Source organism: Sus scrofa, chromosome 2 (assembly GCF_054392235.1).
Source record: "Sus scrofa isolate SSC_HxYL_T2T_F1_AM1 chromosome 2, Sscrofa_HxYL_maternal_Yorkshire_Landrace_v2.0, whole genome shotgun sequence".
NCBI classification, from domain to species: domain Eukaryota; kingdom Metazoa; phylum Chordata; class Mammalia; order Artiodactyla; family Suidae; genus Sus; species Sus scrofa.
In genome coordinates this window covers 157,900,273-157,922,740 of record NC_139384.1, presented here as the reverse complement: position 1 = coordinate 157,922,740, position 22,468 = coordinate 157,900,273, and the positions used below count along the sequence as shown (strand labels likewise).

Here is a 22,468-nt window from a genome sequence, read left to right as displayed (position 1 = left end):
TGAGGTTTGTCTGTTAAGGTCTTTGGCTTATTTTTTAAATTTTATTTTTATATTAAAGTATAGTTGATTTATGATGTTCTGCCAATTTCCACTGTGCAGCACAGTGACCCAGTTCTTTGGCTTATTTTTAAAATTAGGTTGTTTTCTTACTGTCTAATTTAAAAGAGTTCTTTGTATATTTTGTCTAACAATCCTTTATCAGATGTGTCTTCTGCAAACATTCTTTTTTTTTCGTCAGTATGTAGTTTGTCTTTCAATTCTCTAGGTATTTTCTTTTGCAGAGTAGAAGTTTTTAATTTTAATAAAGTCCAGCTTATTAAGTATTTCTTTCATAGATTGTCTTTGGTGGTGTATCTAAAAAGGCATTACCATACCCATGATCATTCAGGTTTTCTCCTGTGTTATCTTCTGGGACTTTTTTTCTTTTTCTTTTTTTTCTTTTTCATGCTACACCCATGGTATATGGAAGTTCCTAGGCTAGAGGATGAATCAGAGCTGCAGCTGCTGGCCTACACCACAGCCACGGCAGCGTGGAATATAAGCTGCATCGGGGACTTACACTACAGCTCACAGCAACACCTGATCCTTAGCCCACTGAGTGGGGCCTGGGGTCAAACCCACTTCCTCTTGGGTACTGGTTGAACTCTGCCACTGAGCCATGATAGGAAGTCCTCAATACCAGTGTGATTATTGGATCAAATGGTAAGACTCTGTGTTAGTTTTGAGTTAATTTTTGGGTTGAGTCTAAATTGATTTTTTTGCGTATGGATTTCCAGCTGTTCCAGTAACATTTGTTGACTTTGGTCCATTGTATTGCCTTTGCTCCTTTGTCAAAGACCAGTTGACTGTATTTATAGGGTATGTTTCTGGGATCTCTGTTGTGTTCTGTTCATCTGTCTATTCTTTCACTAGCACCACACTGTCTAGGTTATGATATGTAAGTTTTGGAGTCAGACAGTATTAGTCTTTCAGCTTTATTCTTTGGTATTGAGTTGGTTATTCTGGGTCTTTTGTCTCTCCATATAAACTTTGGAGTCAGTCTGTTATTATCTGTAAAAGTAACTGGCTGTAAGTTTGATCGAGGTTGTATTCAATCTCTCAAGGTTAAATTGAGAAGAGCTGACATCTTGACAGTGTTGAGTCTCTAATCCGTGAACATGGAATATCTGTTTAGTTCTTCTTTGATCCTGTTCATCAGGGTTTTGTAGTTTTCTTCATGTCATAGGTATATATTGTTAGCTTTGTACCTAAGTACAATTGAATAGCACAGGTTTGTACTGCGCAGGTCCACTTATATGTAGATTTTTCTCAATAAATTTGTGTTAAAGTATTACATGATCCGTAGTTGGTTGAATTTGCAGATGTGGAACTTTGGATACAGTGGGCTGACCATAAAGATACATGCAAATTTTCAGCTGCTTAGAGGAATTTGTGCCCCTAAACCCCATATTGTTTAAAGTTCAGCTGTACTTAATTTGGGGAGTACTAATGTAAATGGTATTGTGTTTTTATTTGTTTATTTATTTTTTAGGGCCACATCTGTGGCATATGGAGGTTTCCAGGCTAGGGGTCTAATTAGAGCTACAGCTGCTGGCCTACACCACAACCACAGCAACATGGGATCCAAGCTGTGTCTGCAACCCATACCACAGCTCACGGCAATGCTGGATCCTTAACCCACTGAGCAAGGTCAGGAATCGAACCTGCCACCTCATGGTTCCTAGTTGGATTTGTTCCCATTGCGCCATGACGGGAACTCCTGGTATTGTGTTTTTAATTTCAAGTTACACTTGTTCATTGTTGGTATATAGGAACAATTGAATCTTACATATTAACACTGTAATCTGCAACCTTGCCATAATTGCCTGTCTGTTCCAGGAGTTTTTTTGTTATTGTTTATTTTTATGTATTTTCTACATAGAGTTTGATGTTTTCCTTTCCAATCTTTATAACCGTATACCTCTTTTTTGGGGGGCCATACTCTTGGCATGTGGAGATTCCTGGGCCAGGGATCTAACCCACACCACAGCAGCAGCCTGAGCCACTGTGCAGTGACAACGCCAGATCCTTAACCTACTGCGCACCAAGGGAACTCCTGTATACCTTTTCTTTGCATGCCTTATTTCATCATCAAGAACATTCAGCATAATGTTGAAAAGGAGTGGTCAGGAGTTTTGTTGTGGTGCAGTGGAAACGAATCCATGTAGTATCCATGAGGATGTGGGTTCAATCCCTGGCTGGCTCAGTGGGTCAAGGATCCAGCATTGCCATGAGCTGCAGTGTAGGTTACAGATGTGGCTTGGATCCTGTGTGGCTGTGGCTGGGGTGTAGGCCGGCAGCTGTAGTTCTGATTTGACCCCTAGCCTGGGAACTTCCATATGCCGCAGGTGCGGCCCCAAAAAGACTGAAAAAAAAGGGGATGGGAAAGGATTGGTGGGAGGGGTTATCCTAGCATATCCGATCTTAGTGGGAAAGCTTTAAATTTCTCATCAAGTATGTTGTTAGCTGTAGGGTGGTTTTTCAGTTTGTTTTTTGTTTTGTTTTATTTTTAATTAGCCATTTTCTTTTGGCTGCTCCTGCAGCATGTGTAAGTTCTCGGGCCAGGGATCACATCTGCATCCTTAACCTGTTGTGCCACCAAGGAACTCCAGCTGTAGGTTTTTTTTAATACATAGTCTTTACCAAGTTGAGATCTGCTTCTGTTTTAGTTTACTGAGAGTTTTTATCATCAATGGCTATTGGATTTGGTCAAATGCTTTTTTTCATCTGTTGATATGACTGTGTGATTCTTCTTTTTTTTTTTTTTTGGGGGGGGGGGGCTACGCCTGCAGCATGTGGAAGCTCTGGGGCCAGGGATTGAACCTGTGTCACAGCTGTAACCAAAGCCACAGCAGCGACAATGCCAGACCTAATTCTTCTTTTTTAATCTGTTGATGTGATAGGTTTTATAAAAGTTTTGAGGTAAAGTGTTCTTTTTTTAATCATCTTTTTTAGGGCCACATCCACAGCATATGGAGGTTCCCAGGCTAGGGGTCTAATTGGAGCCGTAGCCACCAGCCTACGCCACAGCCAAAGCAACGTGGGATCCAAGCCTCATCTGCAACCTACATCACAGCTCAGGGCAATGCCTGATCCTTAACCCGATGAGTGAGGGCCAGGGATTGAACCTGAAACCTCATGGTTGCCAGTCGGGTTCGTTAACCACTGAGCCACAATGGAAACTCCTGAAATAAAGTTTTCTGATACATTTTCAGTGCAGTCTGGAATATGAACCTTGTTTTAATTGGGGTGTGTGTGTGTGTGTGTGTGTGTGTATGTTAGCTTTTGCTTTTGCTGTATAGTCTCATTATTTCAGCCATTCACTTGAACTGTTCTGCTTTTTAATTTTTTTAAATTTTTATGTCTTTTTGCCATTTCTTGGGCTGCTCCCACAGCATATGGAGGTTCCCAGGCTAGGGGTAGAATTAGAGCTGTAGTTGCCAGCCTATGCCAGAGCCACAGCAACTCGGGATCCAAGCTGCATCTGCAACCTATACCACAGCTCACAGCAACTCAAGATCCTTAACCCACTGAGCAAGGCTAGGGATTGAACTCGCAACTTCATGGTTCCTAGTCGGATTCCTTAACAACTGAGCCACGATGGGAACTCCCTGTTCTGCATTTTTAAAGTCATACATCCCTTCTTGAGATATTTGGTAAAATTAAAACATTACTCTCAGAGTTCCCTGCTGTGGTGTAGTGGGTTAAGAATCAGACTGGGGCAGCGCAGGTCATTGGAGGCAAGTGTTTGATCCCTATCCCAGAGCAGTGGGTTAAAGGATCCCGTGTTGCCACAGCTGCATCATAGTTTGCAGCTGTGGCTTGGATTCAGTACCTGGCCTGGGAACTTCCATAGGCTGAGGGTAGGGCTATTAAAAAAAAAAAATTGCTCTTTATGGAGAGAACAAAAATAGTTTTAAAAGTTTGGAAGGTGCTTCTTGATGATTATGCAAGTGAAATATTGATCATTAGTACTAACTTCCATTTTTTTTTGTAGGCTTTGCGAGCAAAGTATGGAATTAGAGATGATATGGTCTTGCCATTTGAGCCTGTGAGTACATAGATGATCCACAATATTCATATTTATCTCTTTATTAGAGGGAAAAGGAGCTAACGCTTTACTGGTAATAGGATTAAATAATTGGTAGAGTATGAAGATAAGAGGGAGTTTGCTTAAGAGTATATTTGCTTTAACGTGGTATCTGCCATGGCAAATGAGAGCAAAAGAAAGAGTAATAATAGGCATTACTTTAGCACCTGACACCTGCAGTTCTGGAACAACAAATAGCTTTTTACCATCACCAGTATTACAGTAGCTTTTTTCTAGTGTGGCCAATTTCTAGTCTTTTAAAGACAAAATTTTGTAGTATTTCTCATGAGTATTTAAGTTTTCATATTAGTGTCTGCAGAAGAAAAACCATTTAAATTACTAGTGGGAGTTCCCGTCGTGGCGCAGTGGTTAACGAATCCGACTAGGAACCATGAGGTTGCAGGTTCGGTCCCTGCCCTTGCTCAGTGGGTTAACGATCCGGCGTTGCCGTGAGCTGTGGTGTAGGTTGCAGACGCGGCTCGGATCCCGTGTTGCTGTGCCTCTGGCGTAGGCTGGTGGCTACAGCTCCGATTGGACCCCTAGCCTGGGAACCTCCATATGCCGCGGGAGCGGCCCAAGAAATAGCAACAACAACAACAACAACAACGACAAAAAGACAAAAGACAAAAAAAAAAAAAAAAAAAAATTACTAGTGAATAATTTTTGTGAAGAATCCAGAATACTGACTATAAGCCAAAAACAAGATCATCTGTAAGTTTAGTTGTTTACATGCTTATGCTAGTTTCAACATTAATGATTTAGGTAATTATATGTCAGTGGAAGGTTGAGAGCTGGGGAAGGTGTGCGTGTAATGTGGGGGGTTGGTACAGAGAATTTGGGTGGTTCCTGCGGAAAGGAGGAAGACAGATTCACATTCTGAGTGTTAGTCCCTAATGTGTGACACTGCTGTTTTGATACATAAAATCCGAAATGACTTCATTGGATAGTAGAGGCACAAAGACTGCGTGTCGAGGGCTGCTTTTGTGTTCACTTGGTATGAATAAGTTCCTGACATTGCTGTTGTTTGCAGGTGCCAATCATTGAAATCCCAGGTTTTGGAAAGCTTTCTGCTGTAACTATGTGTGATGAGTTGAAAGTTCAGAGCCAAAATGACCGAGAAAAACTTGCAGAAGCAAAGGAGAAATTATACCTAAAGGGATTTTATGATGGTGTAAGTAATGACTTTTTTATCGTTTTTATTTGATTTTCTTCATGCTTTGTGATTTTCTTCTTAGTGATTTAGAAAAAATTATAGAAAAGTTTAGTGTAATTTTAACTGTATCTTAATTAGAGAGCCCTTACTGTAAGATTGTATTCTTTGTTTCCAAATTTTTTTTTTGTAATATATTTTTGTCTAATAGTATTTACAGAAATTCCATTTTTGTGCCTTCTAATCTCTGAGCGAATTTCTTGTGAAGATATTTAAAGTTAGTCATACTATTCTACCATAAACTCCAAAGGTTTATCATATGAAGAATACTTGTTCCCTTTTTTTGCTCTTTTAATTGAAGAGTTATAGTTAATTAATTAATTTTTTATTTTAATGTTTTTTTATAGCCACACACATGGCATATGGAAATTCCCAGGCCAGAGATTGAATCTGAGCCACAGCTGCAATGTATGCCACAGCTGCAGCAACATTGGATTCTTTTAACCTATTGAGCCTGGCCAGGGATCCAACCCGCACCTCTGCAGCAGCCTGAACCGCTGCAGTTGGATTCTTTCTTTTTTTTTTGTTTTTTGTTTTTTTTGTCTTCTGTCTTTTTAGGGCTGCGCCTACAGCATATGTAAGTCCCCAGCTAGGGGTCAGTTCGTACCTATTGCTGCCGGCTTACGCTGCAGCCACAGCAACACCAGATCCTTAACCCACTGAGCAAGGCCAGGGATCGAACCCGAGTCCTCATGGATACTAGTTAAGTTTGTTAACCACTGAGCCATGACGGGAACTCCATGCAGTTGGATTCTTAACCCACTGTACCACAGTAGGAATGCCGAAGAGTTCATATTTTATTTTATTATTATTACTATTTTCTTTGCTTTTTAGGGCTGTACCTGCGGCATATGAAGTTCCCAGGCAGGGGTTGAATCAGAGCTGTAGTTGCTGGCCTACACCACAGCCTCAGCAATGCAGGATCCAAGCTACATCTGCAACCTGCACCGCAGCTCCTGGTAGCACCGGATCCTTAATCCGCCGAGCAAGGCCAGGGATCCAACCATGGATCCTAGTCAGATTCATTAACCACTGAGCCACCATGGGGACTCCCCAAGGAGTTCATATTTTAAATAAGCAGTTTCATTCAGTTCATTAATTTACTTGTTACTATGTTAGCATAACAAACAACTTTAGAGCCTCTCTTTTCCTTAATTGTGCACTGGTTCATGTGTCTTACATTTCCGTGGAAAGAAGATGAGGCCAGAGAAAGTAAAAACTCATTCAGGTTGCTAGTGGCTTCAGGTTGAAATGAGGATTTTTAAGGTTATAAATGAAAATGTTCTTTATGTAATTTATTTACTTGTTTATTTTTGGCCATACTGCTGGGATGTGGAAGTTCCCAGGCCAGGGATTGAACCCGAGCCACAGCAGTGATGCTGAGTCCTTAACTGCTAGCCCACCAGGGAACTCTTTATTTTTCCCCTTGACTTTCATTTTTCTGGATAACCAAGAATTGGTTATATGTCTCTATTTTTAAGTGACTTACACATTTTGGATGACAATAAAAGTCAACACTTACATAGCATTTACATATTAACTTAATTCACAACTCAAAACCTTGTGAAGTAGGCACTGTTCTCATTTTACAGATGAAGAAATTGAGACACTTAGAGATGAAGTAATTTACCAAGATTAGCCAGGGAGCCAGGCAGAACTAGGACTCAAACTAGGTAACCTGGCTCTAAGATTTGTACTCTTCACCCTGAGCCATGATTGATAACTATAATCTCATAATGATTAATTAGATGTGAAGCATTTTAGTATGTTAGAGGATTGGAAGGTCTTTTCCGTATAAGATAGAAACTGTTTGAGAGAGTCAGGGAAGTCAGATGGATAGACGTCAGAGTGTCACGTAGAAGGGGATTGTGGCTCAGCTCTGTGAAAACAGTAGACAAACCAGGACTTTGTCCTAGAATTAAATTTCTCCACTACATAAAAGGCAGAGTTAAAATACAGTAGGGGGAGTTCCCGTCGTGGCGCAGTGGTTAACGAATCCGACTAGGAACCATGAGGTTGCGGGTTCGGTCCCTGCCCTTGCTCAGTGGGTTAACGATCCGGTGTTGCCGTGAGCTGTGGTGTAGGTTGCAGACGCAGCTCGGATCCCGTGTTGCTGTGGCTCTGGCGTAGGCTGGTGGCTACAGCTCTGATTCAACCCCTAGCCTGGGAACCTCCATATGCCGCGGGAGCGGCCCAAGAAATAGCAACAACAACAACAACAACAAAAAAGACAAAAGACAAAAAACAAAAACAAACAAACAAACAAATACAGTAGGGCTTCCTCTATGAGCCAAGTGTATCATAAGGCTGAGCAAATGCAAGTGCTCGCTGGCAGTAAACAGAGCTGGGAGAAGCCCAAGTAGGGCTGAGCTGCAGTTCCTTCTCCCAGAGCCTTTGGGAATGACATCAGTTAGGGTAGAGGAATTTTCTCCACGTGGAAGCCTCAGAAGTGGGATTCTTTGTAATCATATTCGTAATAGCTATCCTAGTTACACTAAAAGAAAAATAAGTGTGTGAGAACTATTAGGTTTCCAAGCTGTGCCAGAATAAAAACTTGTGGTTGTAAGTGTGGTGAAGTTCACATTAAACATATCTTGGTTGTGGATGAAAGTAAATTTAGTCAGGGAAAGGTTGGGGCAGGGGGAACCCAAAACAAATTTTAATTGTTTTATATGTGTTTTCTCCCCACTTCTCATCCTTTTAGATAATGTTGGTGGATGGATTTGAAGGACAGAAGGTCCAAGATGTGAAGAAGAGTATTCGAAATAGGATGATTGACACTGTAAGTGATAAGCTGTCCTCTGAATACTGTTGTAGGAGAAAAGCTTTTAATTAACAGGCAGACTTGACAGTGTTTATTAGCACCGAGTTCTGTAGTAGAACCTGGAGCAATATTAAAGATACAGTTTTGTGTATAATACATGTATATATAATTGGAGACCTATTTAGCAGGTCACTTAACTTAAACATCCCACCTGCGATGATGAAGGTAGTGTTCTAAAGTTTGCATGTGCAGGGACTTCCCTCCGAGGCTCAGTGGACACGAATCCAACCAGTATATATGAGGATGCAGGTTTGACCCCTGCCCCTGCTCTGTGGGTTAAAGGATCCAGTGTTGCTATGGCTGTGGTGTAAGTTGGCAGCTGTAGCTCCTCTTCAACCCCTAACCTGGGAACTTAAGCCACGGGTGCGGCCCTAAAAAGCAAAATGAAGTTCGCGTGTACAAATCACATACAAAGATCTTTAATGATGCCTCCTGGCAGTGGCCATTCAAGGTACTGGTAGGTAGAATTCTTTTTTTCTTTAGTGCTTTACTTTTATCCTTTTTTCCCTCTTCTTTTTTGTTGTAACTTGTTTCTGTTGAGTTACTTAACTTTTAAAATTGATTTTTGACTTTTTACAGTTTATACTCTTAATATGGAGAGACAGTGGTCTATAAGACTTTTTTTTTTTCCCTTGACCTCGACCTTGGTACGTGGAAGTTCCTGGGCCAGGAATCGAACCTGTGCCACAGCAGTGACCTTGGCTGCTACAGTAATGATGGCAGATCCTTAACCTGCAGTGCTACAAGGGGACTCCCTTAAGGCTTATTAAAATTAAAATAAGCAGTTTCCATCTCCATCTTTCTACATTATCTTTCGTCTGTTTTAGTTATTTCTTTTACCTCCACCTTCCTTAGGTATCGCTAATCTAAATGCTTATAGTGTCATTTTTAAATTTTTTTAGTTTTAGGCATCAGCCATTGACTTTCTACCATGGAAGATCAAGATTTAACTCTTCCTCAACCTGTCTTCCTCTCTAACCTCACATTTGCATGCACTTCTTCACCTGCTGTCTTCCTAGTATTGGTATATTTATAGAGCAATCGTTAGTGTGTATGTTTTTGAGATGTGGCTGATCCATAGTGTAGTATACAATGAGAGCTTCTCTTCCCCAGCTTTTAGTGTTCCCTGGCATGAATAACAGTTTTATTTTCTCCCCACTCTTCTTGCTTTTAAATGTAATGATTGATTCCTCATCCCCAAGCTCTGTCCCAACTGTTTATTTCTCCTCCCAGTACCTTCAGACACGTCAGTATGCTCTTGGTTACGTCTTAGAGAAGGTTCTCGCAGAGCCTCTGGCCTGGTGTAGTCATCCAGGCTGCTTGCTTACATCACGGTGATAAATGTCATTTGAGATGTTCCTCCACCGTTACGTAGGATTTCCTTTGCTTTTCTCGATTTGGATCTCCTGTTTCCTTGATCTCATGGCTGCTTCTTACTTGCTTTCTCATTTTGGTGAAGTTCTGCCTCCAGTAGTGTTCTTGGATATGGGTGCCTGAAAAGTAAATTTTTGTGACCTTCCATGTCTGAAATACCTTTTTTTTTTTTTTGATCTGTTTGTCTTTTTAGGACTGTACCCGCGGCATATGGAGGTTCCCAGGCTAGGGGTCGAATCAGACCTGTGACCGCTAGCCTACGCCAAGGCCACAGCAACTCGGGATCCAAGCCACATCTTTGACCTACACCACAGCTCATGGCAATGCCAGATCCTTAACCCACTGAGTGAGGCCAGGGGTCAAACCTTTGTCCTCATGGATGCTAGTCAGGTTCGTTAGCCGATGAGCCATGATGGGAACTCCTGAAATATCTTTATTATTTTGTCCTCACACTTCAGTGCCTGGGTGTAGAAATCTGGGTTAGAAATAATTTTCCCTTAAAAATTTGAAGCCCATTACCCATGGTGTTCTGGTAATGATGCTGTTGAAAAGTCCAAGACTATTCTGATAATGTGGATTTTTTTTTTTTTTTTCCTTCTATTTTGGCTGCCCCACAGCATATAAAGTTCCCAGGCCAGGGATTTCAGATTCGAGCTGCAGTTTCGACCTACACCACAGCTGTGGCAACGCCAGATCCGTAACCCATGGTGCCTGGCTGGGGATTGAATCTGCATCCCAGTGCTCTCAAGACACCACCGTGCCTCTTGTGCCACAGTGGGAAATCCAGTAATGGCTCTTTGATGAGTGACCTGTGTCTCTCTCCTCCTTCGCCCACTCCCCACTCCTCCACCTGAGAACAAAATCTCTTTTCTTCCAGTATTCTGAAATTTCATGATAATCTACTTTGGTGTAGGTCAGTTTTCATGCATTCTTGTGGATGCATGAGGGGCTCCTTGAACCTGGAAACTTAACATTCTTCAACTTTGGGAAAATTTCTTAACTTTTTGTTTAGTTATTTTATCCTGTTCTTTCTTCATCTTGGCTTTTTGAATTTTTCTGTTTAGGTATTGGATCTCTTTAGACTCTGAAAATCTCTTTGCTCTCCTTTCTGGGGGAGTCCCTCAACTTTTTCTTCCAATGAGTTCTTTTTGTTTCCTGTGTGTTTGTTACATCTGCTATTTGGGTGCTAATGCATGTATATATAACTAAATATTTCTAGGAACTTATTAAAATTTTTTCTTTGTATAGAAGGTTTCAAACTTATAAAAAAGGGAAAAGTACAATAAATTTCTGTATACCTCTTACCCACTTCAGCATTTACCAACTCAGAGCCAGTTTAAGGGCATATTTTTGTTATCTCATCCTGCCGTAGGATGCTGCTATTCTTGTTTCATGGATATGAAATTTTTATCTCTTATTAATCTGAGGAATAAAGTTGATATTTAAGAGTGGGTACAAAAAGGTGTTTGGAACCTGTTTGGATATGGGTAGGGCTTGTTACTGGGCTTCATTGGGGGAGATCTAGAAAGTTCCATTTTGGCCTTAGGGAAGCCCTGTTGTTAGCTCGATGTTAATTAGGGCTTCTTAGTTTGTTAGATTCCCCTCAGAAGATTCTTGTTTCCGGTTTAAAGAGTCTAAGCTAACTGAGCATTCTGGCAGCTAAGTGGGAGAAGACGCAAGGGCTGGTACCAGCACCCAGAGTGCTGACTTTCGCTTAACCCCTTAACCCCCTTTACTGTGATAGCTGTACCCTCAACTTGGTCCTCTGCCTGGGAGACTCTCGTGTTCTCTCCAGAGAATAAGCCTTCATTGCTGTGCTGGCACCGGGAGGGGCAGTTTGCTGTCTGTGTGGTGGGGCTCAGGGTATCTGGGTTTCTGACATCTTTCGCAGACCTCAGTTGGTCCTCTTCTTTCCCTCCTCATGTTACCTCCTCTTCCAGAGCTATCTTGTGCCGCAAATCCTGAGTCTTTTGGCGGTTCTGTAATGCAGGCTGATTGCTTTTCGGCTTTCTCTTCTGTGGGCTTAGGATTCAGCTAGTTTTCTTTTCTGCCAGTATAGTTATCATTCATTCTGCGTATTAGTTTCCAAAATTTGATTGATAGTATTTCTTCTTCTGTTTTTGTTGTTTTTATAGCTTTTTGCCGTTTTTGGTTTGTTTGTTTTTTAGGGCTGTACCCACGGTCTATGGAGGTTCCCAGGCTAGGGGTCTAATCGGAGGTATAGCCACCAGCCTATGCCAGAGTCACAGCAACGCCAGATCCGAGCGGAGTCTGTGACCTACACCACAGCTCACAGCAATGCCCGATCCTTAACCCACTGAGTGAGGCCAGGGATCAAAGCTGCAACCTCATGGTTCCTAGTCGGATTCATTTCCGCTGTGCCACAGCGGGAGCTCCTTTTTGCCGTTTTTTTAAAAAAGCCCCTTTATTGTCATTTTGTTAGAATTTTGAGAGGGAGCAAAGTTAATGTCTGTTTTTAATTTACCATCTTTAAGCCGAAGTCCAGCCTATTTAAGTCAAGTGTGAAGAACTTGCATTAAGTATACAAAACAGTGAATCATTTTATGAATAATAAAATGAATAATAATGCTGAATTTATTTTAAAAAATTATTGTAGCCTAATAAGTTTGGGATCATAATATTTGAGATATTTGTATTTAAATTTATGGTCAGTTTTCTAGTGGACTTTTTCATGATGCTATAAATCTTTAGTAATAGTACTTTCTGTTTTTAATTTTTGTGCATTTTTTTAAGGCCCTGGTTCCATGTATCTAATTTCCTACTTTCTTTATGTTTTCATTATAATAAGAATGAAAGGTGGCCTTAGGCGGCCTAACCTTTTTTTTTTTCTTTTGTCTTTTGTTGTCCTTTTTAGGGCTGTACCCGCAGCATATGGAGGTTCCCAAGCTAGGGGTCGAATCGGAGCTACACCAGATCTGAGCCGCATCTGCAACCTACACCACAGCTCACGGCAATGCCAGATCCTTAACTCACTGCGTGAGGCCAGGGATCAAACCTACAACCTCATGGTTCCCAGTCAGATTCGTTTCCGCTGCGCCACATTGGGACCTGCAGGCAGCCTAACCTTCAAACCATAGCATTAGAAACTGTTTTAACACCTTTTAGTCACAAAAGGAATAATTTGTACCTGAGGAAGGTGATCCATTTGATAAAGATGCACACCTTTTCAGAAGCAAATATTACATAGAAAGAAAGGCAGATAACTTCTGCCCTGGAAAGAGCAAACACATAATACAAATGTGGGGTTTTGGAGTTCCCTTCGAGGCTCAGAGGAAATGAATCCGACTAGCATCCCTGAGGACGCAGGTTTGATCCCTGGCCTCGCTCGGTGGGTTAAGGATCTGGTATTGCCCTGAGCTGTGATGTAGGTCACAGATGCAGCCTGGATCCCATGTTGCTGTTGCTGTGGCTATGGTATAGGCTGGCAACTACAGCTCTGATTTGACCCCTAGCCTGGGAACCTCCCAGTGCCTAGGGTGTGGCCCTAAGAAGACAAAAAAAAGTGGGGTTTTGGTATTGGTAACAGAGCATTTTTTTAAAAGTTATTTTTCTTACCTTTGAGGAATAGAGGTTGCCTTGACATAGTATCTGATATGTTTTTATTTACTTTCATTTAGGGAGATGCATATGCTTACATGGAACCAGAGAAACAAGTTATGTCCAGGTCTTCGGATGAATGTGTCGTGGCCCTGTGTGACCAGTGGTTAGTCTCTCTTACCTAAGAATTTCCTTCTGTCACTTTGCTTATCTTTGACTTCTGTTTTTTTAAATCAATTCATCTACTCCCAGGTACTTGGATTATGGAGAAGAGAAGTGGAAGGAACAGACATGCCAGTGCTTGAAGAACCTCGAAACGTAAGACGGGGAAAGTGGTTGGGGAAGGGCATGGAGATGAGACACGGGGAAGACAGTCAAGGGGAAGAGTGATGCCTTGTCTTCTCCGCTCTCCAGGTTCTGTGAGGAGACCAGGAGGAATTTTGAAGCGACCTTGGACTGGCTACAAGAGCATGCTTGCTCAAGAACTTATGGTCTCGGTAAGCAAACTTCAGGTTTTTCTGTTTGAATGACTTTGCTGCTAACACAGATGAACCTTTTACCTCCCCCCCCCCTTCCAGTGTTTTTCTGAGTTGGAAGTAAGAGGTTTTGGTTAGAGGGTGAGGAAGACTAGGATGTGGTCTGTTACCATCTACCTGTGGTAGAAGCATTTAACCTATGTAGCTTTTATGGTTCTGTTTTTTAATAGAAAGTTCTAGTGCTTCAGCCATTTTGTTCTTTCATTTACCAGTTATTTGTATTAATCATTCAAGTAAACTTAAGAACCTAAATAAGTAGCTTTGTCAATTCTGTGGATCTGCTCTTGAAAATTTAGATTTTTATAGATGAAGGGTCTCTTAGTTTCCTTATGTGTTAATTTTCTCTTTTTTATCTTGCAGGTACTCGTCTCCCGTGGGATGAGCAGTGGCTGATTGAATCACTTTCTGACTCCACTATTTACATGGCATTTTACACAGCTGCACACCTGTTGCAGGGAGGTGACATACGTGGACAGGCAGAGTCTCCGCTGGGCATCAGGTTGGTGAATGGATAAGGAAAGAAATGTAATTTGTTACATGAAATGTGAGCTTTTGATTTATGTATTGAAAGTTCTCTCTAGTGTTTGGTTTTTGTAAGAATTTAGTCAGCAGAATTTTGTCCTCATGTTTTGCTTTGTTTGGTGTTGAACTGAGAAGTAATAAACAGCCCCTCCTCTGTTACCTCTTATCATTCTTAGGGGATCGTTGTCTTCATGTGTTACTGTGGCTGCATTGAGAAGGTGGTTTCTACTTCATGGTTGCATTAGAATATCGATTCTTTCAAAGAAATCGTATATGTATGTTATTATTTTCTGTTTTCATTATTTTAATGCAGACCACAGCAGATGACTAAGGAAGTTTGGGATTATATTTTCTTCAAGGAGGCTCCATTTCCTAAGACTCAGATCCCAAAGGAAAAATTAGATCAGTTAAAGCAGGAATTTGAGTTCTGGTATCCTGTGGATCTTCGCGTCTCTGGCAAGGATCTTATTCCAAATCATCTTTCATATTTCCTTTATAATCATGTGGCAATGTGGCCAGAAGAAAGGTGAGTGCTAAAAGAGATGTGGTATAAACTCTTGATTATTGACAAGGATGGCTTTTAGCTTCAGATATTTATAGAAGTTATTGTGGGGGGGTATAGTTAGATTTGCCAGCTCTATTCTTTTCCTTATATTAAATGTACTGAAGCAGAAATACACCTTGGCCTGTCTGTTATTTCCAGAAGTCCTCATACCTACGTGCGTCACCACGGCCTCTCACGTTTCAGTACATTGATGTTCCGTCAGTAATTCACTCGACCTTTTACATGACTCCTTTGACCTGCTAGGTGCTGGAAAAAGGTGATTTAAGGCAGAGCCTAGGCTGTTGAGGGATAGCACACTCTGATCCCTGTAATTGACGTCACTTCAGGTGCTTTATGCCTGTTACCTGGTATTGGTACAATATGTACATTATTTCTCCTGATATAGTCACTGAAGATGCCCTGTAAAAGTTTCAGAGCCAGAATTTCTTCATGGCTGATCTGACTTCCTTTATTTTCTTCTCACATCTAGTTCCCAAGACTTCTTGCTGTTAGGGTTCACAGAGAGAATCTAGATTGGATTAGAACTGTTGCTCTTGCTAAAATAATTAAAATTATAACCAGTTCAATCTCCAGAGAATTTGGAGAATTATATAAGCACCAGTCCTGTTTCATTTTTGACGTATGTACAGCAGTTCTAACGCGTGTGTGCTTTACTATTCTGTACTGTACCCTCACGTACTAATATGGAGTGAGCTCTCATAAATTAAATGAAAAAAGCAAAGTGCAGAGCAGGGTATACAATATACTACCTGTGTGTAGAAAGGGAGTAAAGGAGTTCCCATTGTGGCTTAGCGGTAAGGAACCTGACTAATATCCATGAGGACACGGCTCCGATCCCTGGCCTCCTCGCTCAGTGGGTTAAGGATCCAGGGTTGCCACAAGCTGTGGCATAGGTCTCAGATGAGGGTTGGGTCTGGCGTTGCTGTGGCTGCAGCTCCTGATTCAACCCCTTACCTGGGAACTTGCATATGTCATGGGTGTGGCCCTTTAAAGACCAGGAAAAAAAAAACAAAAACAAAAACTGTTATTTGTGAGGCAAGGATAGAAGGGAGATTTTTAGATATACTAGTTTATGTTTTCTGCTTTTTGACCTTGGACTTTATTACTTATTTTTTAAAATTACTAAAATATTTAATATTTTTAAAAATACTAAAAAAAATTTTAAGTATAATGTAGCTCATTAGGCTTTTCTTAAGTTCCAGTTTTAATATCTTAGAAATAAGTGTTGCAATAAGATGTGGACTGTTTAAAAAAAAAATAAAAGCCTAGGATGTTAGAATTGGAAGGAAACATCCCTTTAGAGCTGAGAGCCTCAAGGTTCCAGCATTAGTTGGTAGGGATGTTCTGCCTAGACTCTGGGTTGAAGAGGCATTTTTAATACGATATGCTCAAGAGTAATCCTTGTATCATCTTCTGTTTTGGCCCAGACATGTCAAAAAAGGGCCTTTTTCTCCCTGCTCTCAAGGAGCTCAAGAAGCAAACCCCTCCTAGTGTTCAAATTTTATTTTGTAAGACCAGAGAAATCTCATGTGACTCCTTGTGTTTAGAATGAGATTGCATTTTTCCCCCCTTTGGGCTGTGCCTGGGGCATGTGGCATGTAGAAGTTCCTGGGCCAGGGATTGAACTTGAGCCACAGTAGTGACAATACCAAATCCTTAACAGTTAGGCCAGCAGGGAACTCTCAAGAATAAAAGGGAGATTTTGAAAAAGAGAAACAAAATATGTCTGATGTGGTTTTTGTCAGTTATTTTTCTCTATTGTTTAAAATGTGCATTTGGTAAAATCAGGTATCTCAAAAGTACTTGTTAGCAACATAGTTGATTTACCCTCTTGCATCAAGTTTTTGACATGTAATCTGTCATTAAAAATCTGTAACTTTTTAAACCTACAGATAAGTAACAGCATCAAGTGCTTATGTCAGACATTGTTCTAATCACTATTAATATTTCTTGTACCTGTCACTACAGCTTTTCGAAGGTCTGTAATATCCTCGTTTTACAGACCGGGAACCTTAGTAAGGCGTAGAGAGCTCAAATAACTCACCCAGAATTAGCTAGCAGTGGCAGAACCAGGATGCAGCCCAAGCTGTCTGGCTCCAGAACTCTTGCTCTTAGCACTACCCGCCACAGGATCTCAGGGATAGAATGAATGAATGATACATATGTAGTCTGAGCATTCATATGGTTCATAAAGGTAAAAAGTTAAAAGTGAACTTTCACCCTTTTCCCCATATCGCTACATTTCCCAAAGCTCATCACCACTACTGCTTTCTTATGATTTCTTCTGGAAATTGTGTGCATATACCAGCATCAGATAGCTATACTTGTTTATTTTTTAATTTATACAAAGATGCCACTTTGTAGACACTCTTCTGTCTTGTGTTTTTCCTTGTAGTAGTATAGTTTTAAGATCTTTTTATGTCCATATATATAGCCTAGCTTATATTTTAAAAATAGTTACATAGTATTTCCTTGTATGCCTGCACCATAGTTTATACAACCAGTTCTTGACTAATGGACACTTTCCTTGTTTTATTTGTTTCCTGTTCTGCACAGGACTCAGTAAATATCCCTGTACATTTTCCTTAGCAAACTTTTGTAAATCTTAGCATTTACCTCACATTTTTAAGGCTAAACTATAATGTATAAATTTTACTTTCTGTCTTTAAACATTTACCTGTCAAGTGACAAGTGGCCTGTAGCTGTGAGGGCAAATGGACATCTCCTCCTCAACTCTGAGAAGGTAAGGCTCATTGCCGCTCAAAAGGTTAAAATTCTGCAGAAAAATTTGCAGATTTAGGATGTTGTACTATTTAAAGAAATAAAGAACATGAGGAGTTCCTGTTGTGGTGCAGTTGGCTAAGAACCTAACTAGCATCCACGAGGGTTCGGGTTCAATCCCTGGCCTCACTCAGTGGGTTAGGGATTTGGAGTTGCTGTAGGCTGTGATATAGCTTGTAGATGCACCTTGGATCTGGTGTTGCTACAGCTGTGGCGTAGACATGCTACTAGGGCTCCGATTTGACCCCTAGCCTGGGAACTTCCATATGCTGCGGGTACAGCCCTAAAAAGACAAAAAAAAAAAAAAAAGATTATGAAAATCAGAGAGTTAAAGATCCATTTAAAGTGTTTAGGACTGGAATTCCCTGGTGGCTTATCGGGTTAGGTGCTCTGGTCACATCTGTGGCATGGGTTTGATCCCTGGCCCAGGACACTTAGCATGCTGCAGGCACAGCCAAAAAAGAAAAAATGTTTAGGACTAGCAGTGTAGATTAAAGGTTCATCTTTAAAATTGAGCACGTGGAGTAGAGAGTGTTAATTGAGGGGAGGGGATGAGGAAAACTTATTATAACATTTGTATGTAGAGTGACAAAGGGTGACATAAGTTGTAACAGGAGGAGAGACAAGAGGGACAGAAAAAGGGATCAGAAGCGTAAACATCCCAGCATTGTGACCCTATAATATCCTTCTAAGTTGAGAAAATAATTTGGTGGTTTCTGCTTTATATTGTGACTGTCCACTGAATTAGAATAATAGGATTTTGGAGTTTGTAGGATTCTTAAATGTCATTTACTGTGTCTTCCCAGACAGTATATCTCTTATACTACTGCAGCTTCCCCTGTTGTTACTACTACTAATAGATAGGATTTTGTGTAGGCTAATACTTTATCTAATTATTCAGTATCCTCAACAGGAGGTTATTGCAAAAACTTCTTGACAAAGCCCTTGCTTGCTCCTCTGATGCCTTTGTGTACATTAGAAAGAGGTAGCCTTCCTCAACTAAAAAAAATTTAATGTTATTTATTTCTCATTAATAAAAATTGTAACAAGTTGGATTTGTCCTAACTAGTGAATCTTGCTGTATCTGACGGGAGTGTTAATGGTAAATTCATTAGTGTAGGTATATCATAATGAAAATAGTTATAGATTTAAACAAATAGCAGATGATGTGAATTGTGAAACAAAACTTTTTTTTTAAACCGGTGCCCTAATATTGCAAAGAATTAAAACAGTTCATTTAAAATAATCTGTACATTAGATTGGAGCAGCTATTTTATAGATTTTGTTATATCAATAAGGACTTTTGTTATAGAACTCATTTTTTTCTTTGTAAGTCAAAGTGGAGCCTTATGTATATTTATATATGTATGTATGTGTATGTATGTATGTGTATGTATATAAATGTAAATCCTTTTATAATAACATTTCCTTTGGTCTCCACATTGCTTTGTTAAACATGCACTGTACTCATTTTGTTAGAAAGATTTTATTGCCGTTAGTGGAAAATTGATAGATAATCACCTCTCTTGGTATCAGCAAAGCTATAAAGGCATAAAAAATTTCAAGTTATAAAGGTTGCTTGGCTGGAGTTCCCACTGTGGTGCAGCGGAAATGAATCCAACTAGTAACCATGAGGTTGTGAGTTTGATCTCTGACCTCCCTCAGTGGGTCAAGGATCTGGCATTTCCATGAGCTGTGGTGGTGTAGGTCGAAGACGCGGCTCGGATCCCGTGTTGCTGTGGCTGTGGTGTAGGCTGGCAGCTACAGCTCTGATTAGACCCCTAGCCTGGGAACCTCCATAGCCTCAGGTGCGGCCCTAAAAAGCAAAAAAAAAAAAGCTGTCTTGGCTGTCCACCTTACTTCCTTACTTGTGCTGCCCAGGCAGAGCACAACTTGAATAACCAATTATTGTGCCCCTCGTGATGGGAAATTCCCTCAAACCCTAGTTCTGACCTCGTGAACTGATCCATTCTTTTCTGAATGACTGACTGCTATAAAGCTCTCCTTTATGTATGACCAGCCGAGGTGGAATTACAGAGTTACAGTGAAATCAGTCCACATGTCTAAACGAGTTCCCAAGGGACAGTTTTAGGTGATGGAAATAACCAACAGTAGACTGAGTATCAGACTGGAGATCCTGTCCTCACTTTGGCACTGACCAGATGAGGGACTCACACGGGTCACTCTGTTGACTGAACTTCAGTTTTCTCCTCTGTGAAGTTAGTGTAAGATATCTTTTCCTTTCCTTGTTTCTAATCCTTTTTGTCCTTATCTGAAGGTGGCTAATCCATGTAATTGGATGTGGCTGATTTGGTTTATTTTATCTATATATAGTCTTACTAGTGCTTTGTCATTGACTCTTTTTTTAGATGTCAAAATCTACAGGCAACTTCCTCACTTTGACCGAAGCTCTTGACAAATACTCAGCTGATGGTGAGTATAATTTTTTGTTACTGCTGTCCCATAGGGTCCAGTTCTCCCCAGATTATAGAAGGCCAATTAAAATTGTCGTCTCTTTATCACTTTTCTCTTTTGCTTTTACCAATTCTTTAAAATATTCATGTTTTCTTTGTGTACAAGCAATGTAATTTTTAAAACATAAGAATTGCTGATCTGATCTGTTTAAGGAACAAGGTTAAGCTAAGATGAATAGTCTTCTTTCAAAGGAAACTCACTGTAATTGCTACTTCACTTGCTCCTAATTTCATACTACTTCTAAGATTAAAGAATTAGTTTTAGAGATGTTGAGTATGTAGGAGGCTTTTTTTTTTTTTTTTTTTTTGCTTTTTGGGGCCATACCTATGGCATATGGAGGTTCCCAGGCTAGGGGGCAAACTGAAACTATAGCTGCCGGCCTACACCATAGGATCCTGTAGTAATTCAGGATCCCAGCCATGTCTGCGACCTACACCACAGCTCATGGCAACGCCAGATCCTAACCCATCAAGTGAGGCCAAGGATTGACCTCATGGTTCCTAGTCGGATTCGTTTCTGTTGCACCACGATGGGCACTCTTGTGGGAAGCTTTTTCAAAGTGTTTTCTCCATATTTGATATACATATAGGTGACTTGGGCTTGGGAACATGCATTTTTTAGAAAAATATGTTTTCCCTGGGCTCATTACTGTCCATTTGATCATTACTTTGTCGAGAGAAGAAATGCGCTGTCTGACCTGAAGGAACCAGTCATTTCTTGGGTTGCCAGGTCTTTGGTCGTCACGGGACTTCTTTTTCCTGATCACAGTTTGAGACTGTGCTGAAGGGGATGGCAAAGAACTAACCTAAGTTACTTCAAATGACAGTATTTTGACCAGATGCTGTAATGCAGAGAATATACAGAAATACTTTAGTTATTAGTAAGTCTGCTTTTCACGAGAGGTTTAAATCAGCATTCCTAAAACTACTGTATGTGTGTATGAGGACTGACCAAGTAAGTAGATGAGCACTCACTGTCAGAAGCTCTGAGTAAATCAGGGGGAAATGATAAAATGAATCCTGTGGTGTTGGGTCAGAATTGGCAATGTCAATATGAACTCATGGTTTTTATTTTATATACAGACATATTTAAAAATAAACATAGATTTATGTATTAGTATACATGCATTTGTTTTCCTAGCTCTTTCTGCTAAGAGAGCCCAAGAGCAGTGCAACAGTGGTAGCAGCGAAACATCTGGCATTCAGATCCTGGTTTCTAAATATCATTCTACAATAAAAGGAACTAGAGGGTTCCCGGGAGAAGTGATTGATTTGAGGACTGGAGTACGGAAAATATAAGATGAGCTTGGAACGTCTTATGCCAGAAAATAAGGAACTGTTTTAAAAAGGATGGAACATTCTGAATGAGCACTGTAGCCAGAGGAGCTCCCAGTTGCCCAAGCTAGAATTATAACCCAACGAATTAATTAAATGTTCATAAATCCGTATGGATATATGTTAATAATTGAGTAAATAAATAAGTGGAGGAGTAAGGACTACTCTTGCTTTCAGAAGAATTCCAGTTAATGAATGTAGAAGGATTGAGTGAAATATAAAATCACCACTAGGCAAACATCATGGTAATATTGTCATAGTCAAGATGCATTGGTGGTTGCCAGAATCAGTGGGTAAAAGCTTAAAAACAAACAAGTTATGTGCATATTCTCAGAGTATCTCTCCCAAGATATTTCATAATCACAAAGGGAAAAACAGTACCGTTATGGTGGAGAAATTGGTAGGCACTTCCTGAGTGAGGAAGGTGTGCAGCAACAGTGGTGAGTGGAATCAGTATCAGGTACCTCCCTGATAGTGATGCACAGGGAAGACACACGGCATCACTTCTGTGACATTCTCGTCAGAGGTGTGTAACGTTAGTGTGATCATGAGAAGACACCCAACAGACCCACGCAGGGAGAAATTCTCTTAAATAACTCACTACTACTCATCAGAAGTCAAGGTCCAGAGCAGACTGAGAAACTGTCACGGATTTGAAGAGACCAAAGAGATAGAATAGTCAAATGCAAGGTAAGATTCTGGGTTGGACCCTGGAGCAGAAAAGGGATACTAGAGGGAAAATTGGGGAATGAAGCCTGTAGTTTAGTATCATACTAACATTAACTTCCTGCTTTTGAAACTATGGTTATGTAAGTTGTTAGTGTTACAGAAGTCTGGTAAATGGTATATGTTTATTTTCATCTTTTGCATCTTTTCTGTAACTAAAATTATTTCAGAATAAAGTTAAAAAATATGTTTGGTTTCTTGCATATTGTTGAAGATATTTAATGCATGTGTAACTTGCTATTGTATATTCTCATCTACCTCTTTAAGACACGGATGGTAGCATACCCTCCCTACCATTCTGAACTTTGCCTTCCTCACTCAACAGTTCATATTTGAGATCACTTCATATTGATACATTTGAGTTTCCTTTTCTTTTTCCTTTCTTTTTAGGGCTTCACCTGCAGCATATGGAAGTTCCTAGGCTAGGGGTAGAA

General features: G+C 40.4%; 1 protein-coding gene across 3 annotated transcripts in view; it reads left to right on the top strand.

Moving 5' to 3' along the window:
- Positions 1 to 22,468, top strand: part of LARS1 (leucyl-tRNA synthetase 1) — a 73,466-nt gene that overhangs the window by 29,905 nt on the left and 21,093 nt on the right. For all 3 annotated transcript variants that reach the window (XM_021084961.2, XM_085014920.1, XM_085014919.1), the window contains exons 13-22: positions 4,037 to 4,090; positions 5,160 to 5,300; positions 8,044 to 8,121; positions 13,176 to 13,261; positions 13,348 to 13,413; positions 13,510 to 13,592; positions 13,992 to 14,130; positions 14,467 to 14,679; positions 17,404 to 17,461; positions 19,869 to 19,932. In XM_021084961.2, coding sequence (XP_020940620.2) covers positions 4,037 to 4,090; positions 5,160 to 5,300; positions 8,044 to 8,121; positions 13,176 to 13,261; positions 13,348 to 13,413; positions 13,510 to 13,592; positions 13,992 to 14,130; positions 14,467 to 14,679; positions 17,404 to 17,461; positions 19,869 to 19,932 — 982 coding nt within the window. The remainder of the gene's footprint in view (positions 1 to 4,036; positions 4,091 to 5,159; positions 5,301 to 8,043; positions 8,122 to 13,175; positions 13,262 to 13,347; positions 13,414 to 13,509; positions 13,593 to 13,991; positions 14,131 to 14,466; positions 14,680 to 17,403; positions 17,462 to 19,868; positions 19,933 to 22,468) is intronic.